The 16,345-nt window shown below is 32.1% G+C and overlaps 1 protein-coding gene across 1 annotated transcript; it reads left to right on the top strand.

The window, feature by feature from the left end:
* Positions 1 to 11,957: 11,957 nt before the first annotated feature.
* On the top strand, positions 11,958 to 14,355 carry LOC113704079 (ethylene-responsive transcription factor RAP2-12-like). The gene is made up of 2 exons (XM_027225732.2): positions 11,958 to 12,359; positions 13,311 to 14,355. The coding sequence occupies exons 1-2, from the start codon at positions 12,059 to 12,061 to the stop codon at positions 14,204 to 14,206; spliced, it is 1,197 nt and encodes a 398-aa protein (XP_027081533.1). The 5' UTR covers positions 11,958 to 12,058; the 3' UTR covers positions 14,207 to 14,355.
* The last annotated feature ends 1,990 nt before the right edge of the window (positions 14,356 to 16,345 follow it).

The following is a 16,345-nucleotide window of genomic DNA, read 5'->3' as shown; positions in this document are numbered from 1 at the left end:
TGCATTTTAGTGTTCATTGTCAAAGACTAAAATTTCTTTTAAATTAAATTGTTCTAAAAATCGGAACCAAATGTTGTTGTGATCCTTTTGCAAATTATAATAATATATGTTTGATTGCTTGTACACTTGATTCAATTCATTTTAATTAGTAACTATTTGTTAATTGTACTTCAAATTCGTTTGAGAGGAGCAAATAGCGTATAGAACTTCGAGATGGACGCTTAGTTGCAACTCGAATAAGAGGTTTGACCCTAACCACTAGCCTTGGGCCTGGTGGCTACCACCAATGCATTAAGGCTTGGTGGGGTGGGTAGCAAGGGTTCAAATCTTGCCTCCCACCAATTTGTCACAATTAAATTTGGTCTTGCTTAAAAAATCCAGATGGGTGCGTAGTGCACTCATTTTCGTATCTTTAGGCTCTCCCTTCTTGTGAAATAGGATAGATTTGTTTATAAAAATATTATCGTTGCGGCCAAAGAAAAAAAGAAGGACTAATTACCATGAATGTACATGTCCAAAAAAGCTAAACTAATATTCTAAGCTAATTTTTACTGCTAATACTGTATTAACTTCTTAATGGGGGACCGAAAAGATTTTGAGTCTAATCTTCTTTCTTTGTCATTATATTTGGAATAAAGAAAAGAAAGCGAATCGTTAATTACTATATGTCTATCAAATATCTAAACCCACTAATCCTTCAATTGTTTCAAACTAACATAAGTACAAATAAGACTACACTTACTTTAAAAAAAAAAAGAGAGATTACAATTACTTTTTTTTTTTTTGCCGCAACAATAACATTCTTATAATTTAATTTATCATATTATACAGGGATGGAGAGGCTAAAGAGTCTGTATAGCCTGTGTAAGGTATACACTATCCTATTCTATAGAGTGGAGGAGTTTAAAAAGTCTGTATAGCCTGTATAAGGTAAACAGATCCGACTAAATCAAAAAAATGTTTTAACACCTCCTTTGAAATTTTTTCAAAAAAATGTGGAATTCGAACCACCGACCTACAGTCTAAAGAGAGATTTAATTCCTTTTTAATAACCACGGAGCCAAAGCTCGGTGGTGCAAACTTAATTAAATGCAAGTTCATAGGCTTTTAATATATAAATGGTCCCTGTCCCAAGACTTAAGCTCCAATATTCCAACGTATTATGAGCTGGGAAAAGTAAGATAGCACCAAAAATGAGGAGTCCTAAGCCAAATTTTCTAGTAAAACAATTGATAAATTGCAAGTAGTTGACAACATAAATTTTTGGGCACACACAACATAAAACATGAAATATTGAACATTTCACCAAGGCCTTTTCTTTCTCACGTTGAAAAATTTCTTACGTAATCGTGGTTTCTTAGCATCTAAACTTTTCTTAATTGTAGACCATGGAGCAGGATCAAGAACAGTAGATTGGTGGCCAAGATTTGGCCATTAATCCAATTTATTTGAATGTAAAGCTCTTGTAACACTAAGTAATTCTAATTCAACTGACACATAAACAGTAATCAGATATCACATTTTTGTTTCAGTACTACACGATTAATTATACTCAATCAAAATCTTTCTAAAGATCTTCAACGTTTCAGGAATGGTTGCACTACCCCAAATTCGCGGACTTAGGGAGCACTATATATCTTGTGTGAGGATCATATGTACAATGGTTGAATAAATTGCTGTCCTGAATTGTGGTGATTGATAAGCACCATTTTTTTGTTGCATCTAGCTAGGGCTTGGGGTTTGGTTATATGTAAGAAAAATAAAAAAATCATTGGCGTTAGAAAAAAAATCATTGGCGTTTGAGTGTGTGATTTGTTTCGGTCCGACTGTCCAAGTCTCCTCCATGGCTATATTTCCCTTCCACCCACACGTTAGTAGAAGGGTAATGGTAATAAAGTGTTACCATATTTAACCAACTCCTATTAGGTGAATTGGGCACCAGACAAAGTATCGAATCTAGTCCTGGTTGCAGGTCAATAGTTGAAGTTACATACAAAGGGTATAAAGGAGTACACCCCTTTGTGAGTTCCTTACCCACAAAGCCCCTATAAACCAGTTGGATCTTCTCTCAGTATAGATTATAGTAAGATTAGTGTATTGTTACTTGCTAACACCAAAAAAAAAATGTCTTACCATATTAACTAGTTTTCAGTGTTGATCACACTTTATCCCTTAAAGTACCTCTTGCTGCACTTAAACCCTTAAAATTTAGAAAATATGCACTTTACTTCCTTTAAAATTGTTTAATGAAAAACATCTGACATTTTGTAACTTCATTATGAAATGATGAACATAGCCCTAAATAAATTATGGGGAGAACTTTTTATCCTTTGGTAATGGGAAAAAAAAAACTTAACCAATCCAGCTCAGTTCATTCATTGCAACCAATTAAGCAAAATCACAGGTTTGGTTTGTTTTCCAATATTTTTAATAAAAATATTTTTTAAGAACTTAGAAAACATTCCAAACCACCCTTATATCCCAAACATATAAAAAAGTCTCCTCATACATTATTTAGGGCTATGTTGGTTATTTCATGATAATGTTGTGAATTGTCAAATATTTTTCAAAACGGGTGAAAGTGCTTATTTTTTATGTTCAAGGGGTAAATGCAACAGATAGGGTACATTGAGGAGATAAGTTGTAATTAAACTATGGTTTTATGGCATAGATACGTCTTCTTCTCTTCTTCTTCTTCTTTTGGTATAAAATGGCACAGACGTGTCCGTAACTTTGAGAATAGTTATGGACCATGATGAATCATGAAAGATTTTCCGTGTTATGAAATATTTTAAATGGTTCTTACAATTAATATACATTTATCGATTTTGTGTTTTATTATGTAAATCATATAGTATCATCGATTTTGTGTTCCAGATGCATGACTCCTCCATTTTACTGAGATGTCATCAAAATTCAAACTGCCACTCCCAACGTTATTGTAAAATACCAAATATGTACCTGTATAGGAAAAATTTGTGCTTAATCCAAGCTGGAGGATTAGATAATTGAGCAATTGACCAAGTATATTATTAATCATGTTTGGTAAGAGACTTTCCATTCACCTAATTGGGTAAAACCAACCCGAAAACTGGACGTCCGATAGCTCGAAATATTGCAGAAAAATTCAAAGGATATATTATATTATACTCCCTAAGATGTTGACGCATATGGAAATTTTTTTTCCAACATGCATAGATGTGTAAAGAAAGGGATAATATCAAAAATCTCCCCCGAGATTTCTCATAATATCACTTGACACCCCTAAAGTTTTAAAAATAATCACTTACCTCTCTTACTTTTGTTATTTTTGTAACAAAATTTTAAAAAACCCTAAACTACCCTTTTACTTGCTAAATAAAAATATTTCTAAATCACTTTATTCACTTCAAGAAAACCATTACCTTAAAAATAATCTCTTGTAGTACTACCATATCATAATATTATGCGCTATAAAAATATAAATTTGAAAAATAAAAAAGTTATTTGAAAAGAAATACACTTATATCAATTTAACTCTATATACTCAAAACCGATTTCTTATGAATTTAAATTTTTTTAACATCTTCTCAACCATTACTCAAATCATTAAACGGTATCAATCATTATAAAAATCAACTCAAAATAAGCAAATAAATTACACTCCACTTTATCACAATTACAAAAAGTAAAAGATAAATAAAATTCAATTTATTATAATTTACAATTAAAATATTGCATAGTCATCCAAAAAATGAGTAACAGAGAATGATGGATAAAAGGAAAAAGAAAAAAGTGACTTTCATTTCTTTTTTTAAAGATTTTTGAACTCCATTTGTTTGATATGTTGTGAATTATATGTCAAATGAGGGTTGAAATATAGTCTTTTTACCATTATTAGGGGAGGTAAGTGATATTTCTAAAATTTTAGAGGTGTTAAATGATATTGAAAGAAATCTCAGGCTAAATTTTTGATATTATCCCGTAAAGAAATCCATGTGAAGCGTGTCAGCCACGAGCTGAGGTCCCTCCACTTCTCCAGCAGTCTCCAGCTAGGCCGACACGCTTCAATTGGAATCTGAATACAATTATTCAAAAAAGATGCATGTTGGAAAAAAAAAGTTCTGCAATATTTGGAACTTACTCACTCTTTTTTCCAGCAACAAATAACAATTGGAACTTACACAGTTTGATTTTACCAAATTTTAGGTGAATGGAAAGTTAACATGAACTTTTCTTACCAAATGGACAAATATGGTTGACAAACATGATAATATACTTATAATTCATAACTTATCTCAATATACTTATAGAGTATTTTTTTTAATTACTAATTTTTTCAAATGTATCATTATTCTACCCCATTATCCATAAGTTTTTATTATCAACACATTCATATACATTTGTTTTTTAAATTTCAAGCTGTAAAAAGTAACAAAGTGTATATATAGTTACAGTGTCAATGCAACTAGATATAATTTTTACACACCCAAAATGTGGGAAAATCTGCATAAGTTGAGTACTAAATGTTAATTTTGACGGGTTTTGAAAAAAAAAAAGTGCGTGGCCTACTTGTAATCACCAAGATCGCGGGTCCACAACCAATCTTTGGAATTTTGAACGTGGCTATCAAATTTTAAAGAAAAATTATTCAAAACATCCTTTCATTTAGTCAAATAAATTTTTTCATCATTCACTTTTAAAATATTAACATTATGTCTTCTAAAAATTTAAGTTAGTAAAATTTAGTCTCAACATAAGTTTTTGATGACTTTTGAATCTAAAATTACTTTGTGACTCATATGTAATCATTTTTTATGTATAAAAAGACCAAATCCCACTTTTTTAATAACAATAAATATGGATTGGGTTCTATTCCACTTTTTCTTTTGAAAAAATGAATATAATTTGGGCTAGATCTTACATTTTTAGGAAAAAATAAATATGAATCGAATCATTTGTTTAATTACAAATAGAATCTAATCTTTTTGTCCCTGAAAAAATGATCATGTATGAGTCACATGATGGACTTAGGATAAAATGTGGTAAAAAATCTAACTTGAGACCAAATTTTACTAACATAATTTTATAAGGAACGTAAAATTATCATTTTAAAAGTGAAGGATGAAAAAATTTATTTGACGAAATATAAGAAATGTTTTGAATGATTTTTCCCAAAATTTAACATGTATCGATCTTTGAAGTGGAAAAGTTTTTCTATAATTTGACGAAAGATTTTTCGCATTGACTTTAATAATTACTCTCTCTATCACAAAATATTTGTCATACTTTTCATTTTAAAATATTTGTCATTTTATTAAAGTCAAAATTACTTTTTCTATTTTTCTAATACCATTCCTATCTTTACATATATTTGATGCTGGATTCAAAATTAAAATTTGAATTTTAGAGGACAAAGTTAAAAATAAAAGTACTAACATTATAATCATGGCACTATTTTAAAAAGTTAGAATATCGAAATGGGAGTATGGGGCAAAACAAGTTTTTTATATAAAATGTTACAATAATACACAAACAAAAACAACTCCAAAAACACCATATCCATACAATATATCAAAAATAACTCTAAATACACAAAAAATTAAAAAATAAAATATATATTATTTTCTTTTTCCATCTATCATCACCACCATCACCCCCACCCATCATCTTCCTCCTCTCTTTCTTTTCTCCTCTTTTCTCTCCCTCCTTCTTTCTCCTCCCTCTCTTTCCTTCTTCCCTCTTCCCTTCCCCTTCCCCTTCCCCTTCCCCTTCCCTACCACATCCCATCTCCTCCCCTTTAGCCTCAACCAGATCGAGGTGACCAAAGGCCACGATTTGGTCTTGACGAGGCCAAATTGAGGAGGGGAAGGAAGAGGAGAGGCAGGGTATGGTGAGAAAGGGGAGGGAAAGGGAAAGGTGGGAGGGGAGAGAGGGAGGAGGAAGAAGAGGGACGGGGAAAAGAGACGAGTAGGGAGAGAGTGGATGGTGGCGGTGGTGGATAGTGGTAGTAGGTTGAGTGTTAATTTTTAAAAATTATTTTAAAAATTTTTAAGTTTTAAAAATATCCTAAAATATATTTCAAAAATATCACTAAAAATATTTTTAGTAAAAATTTTTCATATACATTACTATAATAAAATATTTTTAAATATTTCTAAAATCAGCTAATTCAAACGAAGCCATATCAAGAATGGCCGACTTCCCATGCTAAATTGTGGAGCCAAACCCTGGTACAGGAACGTGGTCGATTTCAAACCCTGGAAGTCTCCTCTGCGCAAATCACAGGTCAGGTTTTTTGTAGTTTTCTGCAAAGGGTTGTACACTATTTTATAGGAATTTAGAAACCTCCTCTAAGGATTTTGAGTATTTAATTCATCTCCCTTCAAGTTTTAAAAATTACATTAATCTCTCTTGAGGTTTATTATCTTGCAACATCTAGGTCTAATCAACAATTAAAAAGTGATGTTAGGAGAGAGAAAATAATGTGATTTCACCATTGCCCCTCATCTGCTAAATTGTTTAATTAATCTAATATCAGCCCAAAACATTAAAGAAAACACTAGAATTTGCTATTTATCATCAGGATTTAAATCACATATGACATCAAAAATAGTATATCATTTTATATATTTCATTTAATATAAGATTCACATTACTGTTATTAATTACGAAATCATTGTCAAACATGATCAACAATAAATAATAAAAAAAATTTGCAACTAAAATATTACAAGGAGTGAAGTTTAATACAATAAAATCTCAATAACTAACCTTAATATGTTAATAAGAATATTTATGATTTTAAAGTTTGTTCTCTGTAATATTTTAATTACAAATTTTTGATTATTTGTTATTGATCACGTTTGACAATGAGTATGCAATTGAAAAGAGTAATTTAGTCTTGTATTGAGTGAAAAATATAAAATAATATACTATTTTTTGATGCTATATATGATTTGATCCCTAATGATAAACAGCAAAATTAATGTTTTCCTTTAATGTTGAGTTGGTATTAAATTAATTAAATAATGTAGTAAATGAAAGGTAATGATGAAACTATGTTGTCTTCTCTCTTCTAATTTCACTTTTTAATTATTGGTTAGACATAAACGTTATAAGATACTTAATCTCAAGAGAGATTGGTGTAATTTTTAAATTTTGGAGAAAAGTCAGTGAAATAGTTAGAAACCTCAAGGGAGGTTTTCCAAATTATCCTTATTTTATATTTTAAGTACCGCATACAAAATTTAGAAATTCTAGTCCCTATGCACATCTCAGGTTCAGATCCATACAAGAGATTAGCATATGAGTTGGGTCCGACTAGTCTGCCTTTAAGGAGAATTCAATAATTTGTTATAATTACTTAATTTAGTTATGATTATAATGAGCTCCCTATGTTGCAGTAGTTCTTAATACTTTTTTTTTAAGATTTTTGTTTTTATATAAGCAAGAGTTCTCGAACTGAAAGATTTCACTTACATTCCCTTCTCTCTCGTACCATCCAATCTATCCCTCCCTCCCTCTCCTTCTTAATAACTTGTCCATTGCCAAGAGCATGGAAATATTTAAGGTTTTTTTTTCTTCCATATGATTACAGGACGGGGTAATACAACCCGAATTACAATTAAACAAATTAACTCATACAAATGATGAGAATTATAATTCAATAATGGTATAAATTAACTTAGAAATAGTGGAAGAAAAAATTCCATGTATTGAGACTTGAAATGAAGATCTTCAATTTATAGAGTCTCAACATTAACTATTAGATCAAGACCTTATTACTCTAACTCTTTTTTTTTTTAATTAAGAATCCATGGAAATTATAGCTTTTTGGGGGAAAAATAGATTAACCAGGTTAAACAGCCATAATTGATGGGCTAAATGCATCTCTCGTTATTAAAAAAATAAATAAATAAAGTACTGAACTGGACAAAGTTGACAAGGCAAAAGTCTTCGAGCTTATCTTCTGTACAAAGTGGTAGGATTAAAATATTATCCCTACTCCCACTTGCAACTCCAATTATTCTTCACATCTGATAACAATCTAAAGAATAAATGATACATATGAGACCTCATAAATAAATCTTGTCAAGTTGCCAAAAGAGTATTAGATACAGAGTCAATTATACACATAGGTGCCTCCCGTTGCATGAATCTTTTGGGTTTACAGGCTTACAGCTACACTATTTTTTGCTTATAAATTTGAATTTGGATATAAATGATAATATTTATGACATTTGAAACATAAATTTATATGAAAATTTGGATGACTTGTGTATCACCGAACAGCCAATAAAACCAAACACATTTTAATTCTACAGACGGCATCTATTTTCGCATTGAAATTTAGGGCATTCTATGCATTAAAAAAATTCTCCATAAGACTGGACTTTGTCTAATGGTTTATTTCACCATAGTCAAGTTCCTTGGATTGTACTCTCTGAGAAAGCTTATTAGAGGAATAATATCGTAGCACTTTTTATGATGACATTTATGTCAAATCAAAGATGATAACAAAATGTGTTAAGAGAATAATTTCAAAACACCCTTTTATTTCAAATATTATTTTAGTTGCGTCACGAATATAATTTTCAATTACGCTTTTATCTTATATACATTATTATACAATAATTATTCTAAATAATATTGCAAATAATCTTCCATCGAAACACATATTATCAGCTCTGCTTGGGTTTAAGAGTTTTTTTGAATTTTTTTATTTTTTAGTTTATAGTAATAAACTCCAAAAATAACTTTAAAATAACTCCAAAAATACAACACATTTCAAATATACCTTTAAAAAAATTTACCTTTCTTCTTGTACACACTACACAATACCCATCACTCATCACCCGCCACCATCGCCGCCAACACCCTCCCCTCTCCCTCTCAAAAGGCGACAAGGTTCATGTACTTGGGTTTGGATCCACAATTTAGCATAAGAAATCGGTCTTTCTTCATATGCTCTATTTTATATTTTCTCCGTCCCATTAAAGTGTCATACTTTTATTTTGAAATATCTCAAAATATTTATCATTTTACTAAAATTAAAGTTATTTTTATTACTATTTTCAATGGTATTTCTACCTTTAGTTGTATGCCATGTTACATTTAAATTTGAATTTTAAAGTTTAGAGGGCAAGTATGAAAGCAAAAGCACCAATATCACAATTAATCTATTACTCTTAAAAAGTTATAATCTCAGAAGATGACAAAAAATATGGGATAGAGGGAATAATTGTTAAAATCTTGATTCTGCTGTTTTAAGTCTATGATCTAAATTTATAAATTTAATCAAAATCCTAATAAGTCAGATTTTAGGCTTTTTTTGGGTTCTGGCAATTTAGAAATTTTGAGAAAAATGCAATTGTGGTACTCAAATTTTGACACATGAACGATGTCAGTCCCTAAACTTTGCTAAATTGCTATCGAAAAGAGTCCCGGCAACTATTCCATAAAAAATGTCAAAAAATGTAAAATATCCTTCCGACACTAAGTGCCAAGAGAGGTATTTTTAAAATTTTAATCACTTGTCCAACTTTGCTCATCTTATTCCTTTAATCCTTCTTTGGCTGTATTTCATCTTTACCTGAATGTCAAAAGGATATCTTACATTTTTTTTGGCATATTTTATATATTAGCTGCCGGACACGTGACTATCACATGATTCGTATCAATAGGAATTTGCCAAAAATTTATCTAGGGCACTAAATATACTTAAAAGTTAAAAGTTTAGGTATCAGATTTGTTTTTTTTTTTTTTTCAAAATTTGAACACTAAAACTGTTTATGTGTCAAAATTTGGACACCAAAATAGCATTTATTTGTAAAAAATTTTTAGTAGTTGGTAGAAGTTTGTAAAATGAATATTCTCGAAGTAACTAGAGTTACTTTACATTCCTACCATTGAAGAAGAAAAAAGAGCACGCGGTTGTAGTTGGTAGAAGTCACGTTGTGGATTCCGCGATCTTGGTGACTACCAGTAGGCCGCTCAGCTTTGGTCAAAGTAACTTTTAGGACTCAAGTTAGGCAGAATTTTCTAGAGTCTTGGCAACTTTTTGGATATTTATGCAAAATTTTCAAAATTCAAGAATTTGTGAATAATTGCTGTGGCATGTCTATCTAATGATCACCAAGTCCACAGCATTGCTTACGTGATGTTCTAGAAATTTTGCATGTGCAATTTCACTTCATCACTCACTCTTTGCATGAGAAGTTTCGAAAATCAAATTTGTACACTAAACGCCTTTCACCAATTTTTAAAATTTCCATGCTTGAGCTATTGTTTAAAAGAAAAATTAACCTTATAGACATTGATAGTGTATGTACTGATGAATTTGAAAACATGTTACATGTGCAAGAATTAAAGTTAAAATTCAAATTTAGATTAAGTAACACGCATCCATATTTACTCGCGTATAGAATGTCTGTATATATAATATTAACTTTAAAATCATATTGGCATTTAATAGGCTCACTTAAAATGCTAAAAAAATTTTGTATTGGTTCAAGTTCTTAATAAATTTAAAAATTATATTTTTATTTAACATAATTATTGTTGTTGATCAAGAATAAGCTGATCACAATTTTGATTAGTTTTATTTTATATCAGTATAGATATACTAGGTTTTAAAACAAAAATAGCTTCATTCACTTTCTCATTCATATCAAATTTTTATTCTTTTGTGTCACTCACGCCGTAAATTTAGAAAATATCTTGGTTTCAAAATTAAGAGTTATTATCACTTTACCCCTTTAACGTTCGGTGCCACTATCAATTTCCCCTTTAACATTATCTTTTAGTCACTTAACCCCAAGACTAACGGTTAAACTTAATGGAGTTTGTTAATTAAAGTAAAAAGATAAATTTAGCCCTTAAAATTACTATCACTTTACCCCCATAAGCTATAGTCTCATTATCAATTTACCCCATAGAGTTATTTTTTAGGCAATTTATCCCACCATTAAACCAATTTAGCAAGTTAAAAACTTTAGAAGAAAATACCCTCCTTTTTATATAATAAAAATAATAAAAAATTTAGAGTGACTCTTCCTCTCTTTAGTGTCAAGAAAAAAAATTAGAATATTAATCTCTTTCTTCTTGACAATCTTAATAATATTAAAAAAAATAGAAAGATCGAGAGTGGAAGGGAAAGGAGGAGATACAGAGAGATACAGAGAGAGAGAGAGAGAGCTCCAGTTCTTTTTTTTAAAAAAATACAAATAAGAAAGAATTAAATACTTTTATTATTTTAAAATTATTTTACTTTATTATTTACCATCAGATTTCAATCCTAATCCCAACAACCTCAAATTAACACGATAATTTTAGACTTTTTTTTTTGTAAAATCTAATTTTTTGTCTTCTTCTTTCCTATCTCTTTTCTTTTTCTAGTATTAATAAGTGTGAAAAAAGAAATTTGAGAAAACTCTTTTATTTTTATATTATTGGATCTCTTAAAGTGAAAAAAAAGAATAATCATTCCAACTTTTTTATTTTTAATTATATATATATAAGGGTAAATATATTTAAATTTTTTTATCATACTAATTAGATTAACAATGAATTAAAATGTTTATAAATAATGTTAGGAATTAAAGTGTTTATATCACTATAATTTAAAGGAATAAAGTAGTAATACTATAAAATAAAAGGGTATTTTTATCTAAAATTTCTTAACATGTTTAGTTGAATTACTTATAGGGGTAAAGTGACTAAAATATAACGTTATGGGTTAACTGATAGTAGTGATATAGTTGAAGGGGGTAAAGTGATAATAACCCCAAAATTAATTTGAAACTTCTAATGCTGCAGTACATTCTGCCATAATCGCAATATTATATCAATCACAAGGATATTTCTGTCTCGCAAATTTCTTAACCGCAATTAATAGCATAGGAGAGGGGTAAAACAGTAAAAGCACTTGTCATCCACCTCACCCTCCCGCCCTATAAAATCCCCATGACATTTTCCCTCAGATTTCTCGTCATCTGAAAAGCTTTGCCTACAAAATAATTATTTATTTATCTTAATTTTTCTTGAGAATCGTTCTAATCGGAAAACCCAAAAAGTCATGTGTGGTGGAGCTATAATTTCCGATTATATACAGACGAGCCGATCGTCCCACCGGCTAACCGCCGACTTGCTCTGGGGAATCGGCGGAGGTGGCGATCTGCCTGATAGCAAGAAGGACATTAAGAAGAAGAAGAATACTAGCAATTTCTACTCGAAGCAACTTAGGTCTGAGATCATTGACCTAGACGACGAGTTCGAGGCTGATTTTCGGGAATTCTCCGATCAAGCAGTGGAGGAGCTGGAAGACGTCAAGCCTTTCGGTTTCTCTGCCTCCAAACATTCTGCCATCCTCTCTCGAGGTAATTTTTGTATTCATTTTGTGGATAATTTTGGTTCGGGAGCTCCTGATTTAAAAATTTGGTATTTGGTTTAGGAATTTGGGAGAGTTTAAATATCAAACTTGAATTTGGGACTTATGTCATTAAATGGTCTGGAAATAATGATTTTTTTTCTTTTACTGGTTTGTAACCTAGTTTAGACTAGTTGGTTAGGACTAGTTTGCATTTGCTGCCAAAAAAAAAAAAGAGTTAGGACTAGTTTGCTCCTTTTTTTTGTGATTCAAGTTAAAAGGGAAAAAAAGTTTGATATAATTTTGGTTCACGAATGAATTCCAGTTCTTTTCTTGTTCCCTTTTTTTTTTTTTTTGAATTTGATTGGATTTAGGTACCGTGTTGGATCATATGTTTTGGAGTTTTTGGATGAGCATTAGTCTTATTTTAATTATCTTTCTTTTAGGCTTTTGGTAATGATGGATCAAAGGAATTTTTTTGGGTAAATATATTATCAGTGTGTTTATAAAATGGTCAAAAGAATAATGATTCTGAACTTTGTCATGTACTTTCTCTGATCTACCCAGCGGAGAAAGAGTAGTACAAAAAATTGTAGAAAAGAAATAAAAAGAACTTCCTGATCAAAATGCTTTTGCAAGATCATTTTTTGGAGGTATGAAGTGCAAGATTAAAAAACTTACTGAATTTGCGTAGGAAACAGATAATTTTTCCAATCATATTTTGTGTATACAGTTTTTGTCTGTCTTTTTTTTTTTTTGGTTGAAGGGTCCTTGTACATTACAACTTTCGTTTTACAAGGAAATTACATGTTGTCAATTTAGTAAAGTAGCTTTTATATACAAGAAATTAGCTGTGTGTATCTGCTTCCTCCCACCCCCTGTACATAGTATCTAAATGTCTGAATTTTGGTTCATCTATAGCTGCGACCCGTTTCTGAAATATTGATTTCTTGTCATGAAGGCACCAAGTGTGGAAATTCATCTGATTCCAGTGATGAATCTGGAAAATACTTAAAGAGAAAGAGGAAGAACCACTATAGAGGTATCCGACAGCGTCCATGGGGCAAATGGGCTGCTGAGATCCGTGACCCAAGGAAAGGTGTACGAGTCTGGCTTGGAACTTTTAACACTGCTGAAGGAGCTGCCAGAGCGTATGATACTGAGGCTCGAAGGATCAGAGGCAAAAAAGCTAAGTTGAATTTTCCTGATGAAACTCAACTCTCTGCCTCAAGACGCACTGTAGTTGCGAATCCTCAGAAAGTACGAGTCAAGGAAGATCAAAGTCAGGTTCAACCTAGTCTGAACGAGAGCATGACTTTCATGAGCAACATAGAAAATGACCACTGCAATTCTTTGAATCTTGTTGAAGAGAAACCACCAGCAAAGCAGTTCAGCTCTGTTGATGCTTATCCTACCGTTGGAGATATGGAATTCAAGTCATATTTCCAATCTGATTGTGCTAACCCTTGCTTCAATTCTGATCAAGGAAGTAGTTCCTTTGGTTGTTCTGACTTTGGGTGGGAAGAACAGTGCCCAAAAACTCCAGAAATATCATCGATTTTTTCATCTGCAATAGACTGGGAAGAACCCCAATTTGTGGAGGATGCAAACTCATCAAAGAAACTGAAAACTAGTCCTTTAGATTTGGTGCCTGCTGATGACAATAACAAGAAGTTGTCTGAAGAATTTTCAGCTTTTGAGTCCCAGATGAAGGTGGTTCAGATGCCTTATCTTGAGGGAAATTGGGATGCATCTCTTGACGCCTTCCTAAATGGGGTTGCAGTCCAGGATGGTGGGGATGAGATGGATCTTTGGACATTTGATGATATCTCTGCTATGATGGGGGGTGTTTACTGAGCCTGCTATTGGCCTTGTTGTAGCTTTCTGTAAATAAGGTTACACATTAGTGAATTTTCAGACTAAATTGTTTTCATAAACATGTACGGTTTCCATCGGTTATGTTTCGTTTGAATTTGCGAGCTTGATTGCTCCTAGTTTGATTTTTATTTTGTTGCCTCTTTAGGTATGTTTTGGGTTTTTATTTGACGTACCCTGTGGACCGGGTGTAGGTGTCATACTGTATTTGGGAGGATGCAAGCCCAAATTTCATTGAAAATAATAAAGTGAATATATATCTAAAAATGACGTAGGAACGTTGCACTAAAGCAATACAGACAACAAACAACGGATGGTGATTATAAAAAATGATCCAAACGCCGCACTAGTCCGTACAGCGAAAAGGAAAAATTAGAATAAACGAATGTATGGTATATGAAAAGATTGATGTTTTATCTCTCCTTGGTGGGAGCTTCTCCCTCTACATGTGAGTTCTCTCTCTTTGGTGCGGGAGCTCCTAACTCTTCCAATTCTTTCAACTTTTCGAACTTTGTTACTTTTTCAAACATTTCAAACTTTAAAACCTCAAAATCCCAAACTCAAAAGCTCAAACTCTCAAACAACTGAAGCAGCAAACTCTGAAGAATTAATGCAGAGAATTATGTTGGTGGCTGGAAGCAACTGATAAGTAACCACTAAAGCCATCAATGTTCCTTAATGCTGGTCGGAAATCCAACCGAGGTTGATTCTGACAAATACTGAAAGAAGAGTTATGGGGAGCTAAGGACTGGTAAGTTTAAACTTTATAACTACCTTTGCCTTGGACTTGAGTACCAGTCTTGAGACTTTGCACTCACTAACCTTAGCTTTGCACACACTAACCTTTGCCAGTTTGGATAACATTTATCTTGTGAAAATTCAAGTTGTGTTTCACCAACTAAATAGATCTTACTAGATAATATTAATTTGAGTAGTAAAAGCTAGGTTTACTTTTAGTATCACCTAAGGCCCAAATGGCGGACGAACTGATAGAAGTACTATAGAAATTTGCCCTCTCTAATAAAGAGAAAGGAGGAATTCAACTAGATCTGGGGGATGTAGATGATGGTATACTGGAATGTCAACAAAGCATTATTGGGAAGGTTAGGGGAGAGAAGATTGCCAATTACATTGGAGTGAAAAACTTTGCTACACTGGCAGGGGGTTATCCAAAGGGACTGAAAGTCACTGAACTAGGACCAAATGTTTTCCAATTTTTAGTTCCAGATGCTCAGGATAGAGAAAGAATTTTGATGGGAGGACCATGGATAATTGATAACCAAATATTAGTACTGAGAGAATGGAAAGCAGGAATAGAGAACAATGATAAAGCTTTTAGACTGGCTCCACTCTGGGTACAAATTTGGGACCTCCCAACTCATTGGATCTCAAAAATAGCAGGAAGGAAAATAGGATCAATTTTTTCTGAGGTAAGAGAGGTCAGCATACCATAGTCAAGGGAGAAAGAAGGGAAGCATGTGAAGTTGTTGGTTCTAGCAGACATAATCCAACCACTACTAAGAGGAACAACAGTTCCAATGAATGGGGTGACAAAATGGTTGAACTTTAGGTATGAAAAATGCCCAGGTTTCTGCTATAGTTGTGGAATCATAGGTCATAGTGAGAGGAACTGCAAGGACCCAATATCAGTTCAGAAAGGCCAAAGCCAAAACCAATATGGACCATGGTTAAGAACCTCAAATTGTAAGGGATCACTCCAAAAAGAGAATAGTAAAAAAAATCTGGATTAATTATAGACAGGTATGGGGTGTGAAAGATGGAGAATTGATCAGAAGAGAAAATCAAGATAACTAGCAGAAAGCCAATGAACATAGGCACTTGGATGAGAACAGTTGCAAAACAAAACATATATCAAGAGTGTTGTAGGTACAACAGAAAGGGACTGAAAACTCTGACAAGAAACAAGAAGAGGACATTACCAAAAAACAGGAGGATATGAGAAAAGGAAATGCAGTAAGACAGGTGAAGGAAAAGGGATTGGAAGAAACAATAGAAAAAAACAGAGAGATGAGGGTACCTACTCTGGGGAGATACAAGGCACTGATACTACACAGCCAAATGCAAACAAGGAACCAATGATAAGTTAGGTTGTAGGTGGTA

This window comes from Coffea arabica, chromosome 8e (assembly GCF_036785885.1).
Source record: "Coffea arabica cultivar ET-39 chromosome 8e, Coffea Arabica ET-39 HiFi, whole genome shotgun sequence".
NCBI classification, from domain to species: domain Eukaryota; kingdom Viridiplantae; phylum Streptophyta; class Magnoliopsida; order Gentianales; family Rubiaceae; genus Coffea; species Coffea arabica.
This window is presented reverse-complemented; position numbering and strand designations above follow the sequence as displayed.

Bases quoted from the DNA above. Each gene is read 5' to 3' on its own strand.
- LOC113704079 (XM_027225732.2), top strand. From the start codon at position 12,059: ATGTGTGGTGGAGCTATAATTTCCGATTATATACAGACGAGCCGATCG. The intron at 12,360-13,310 runs GTAATTTTTGTA...CTTGTCATGAAG, and splicing joins TTCTGCCATCCTCTCTCGAG to GCACCAAGTGTGGAAATTCA.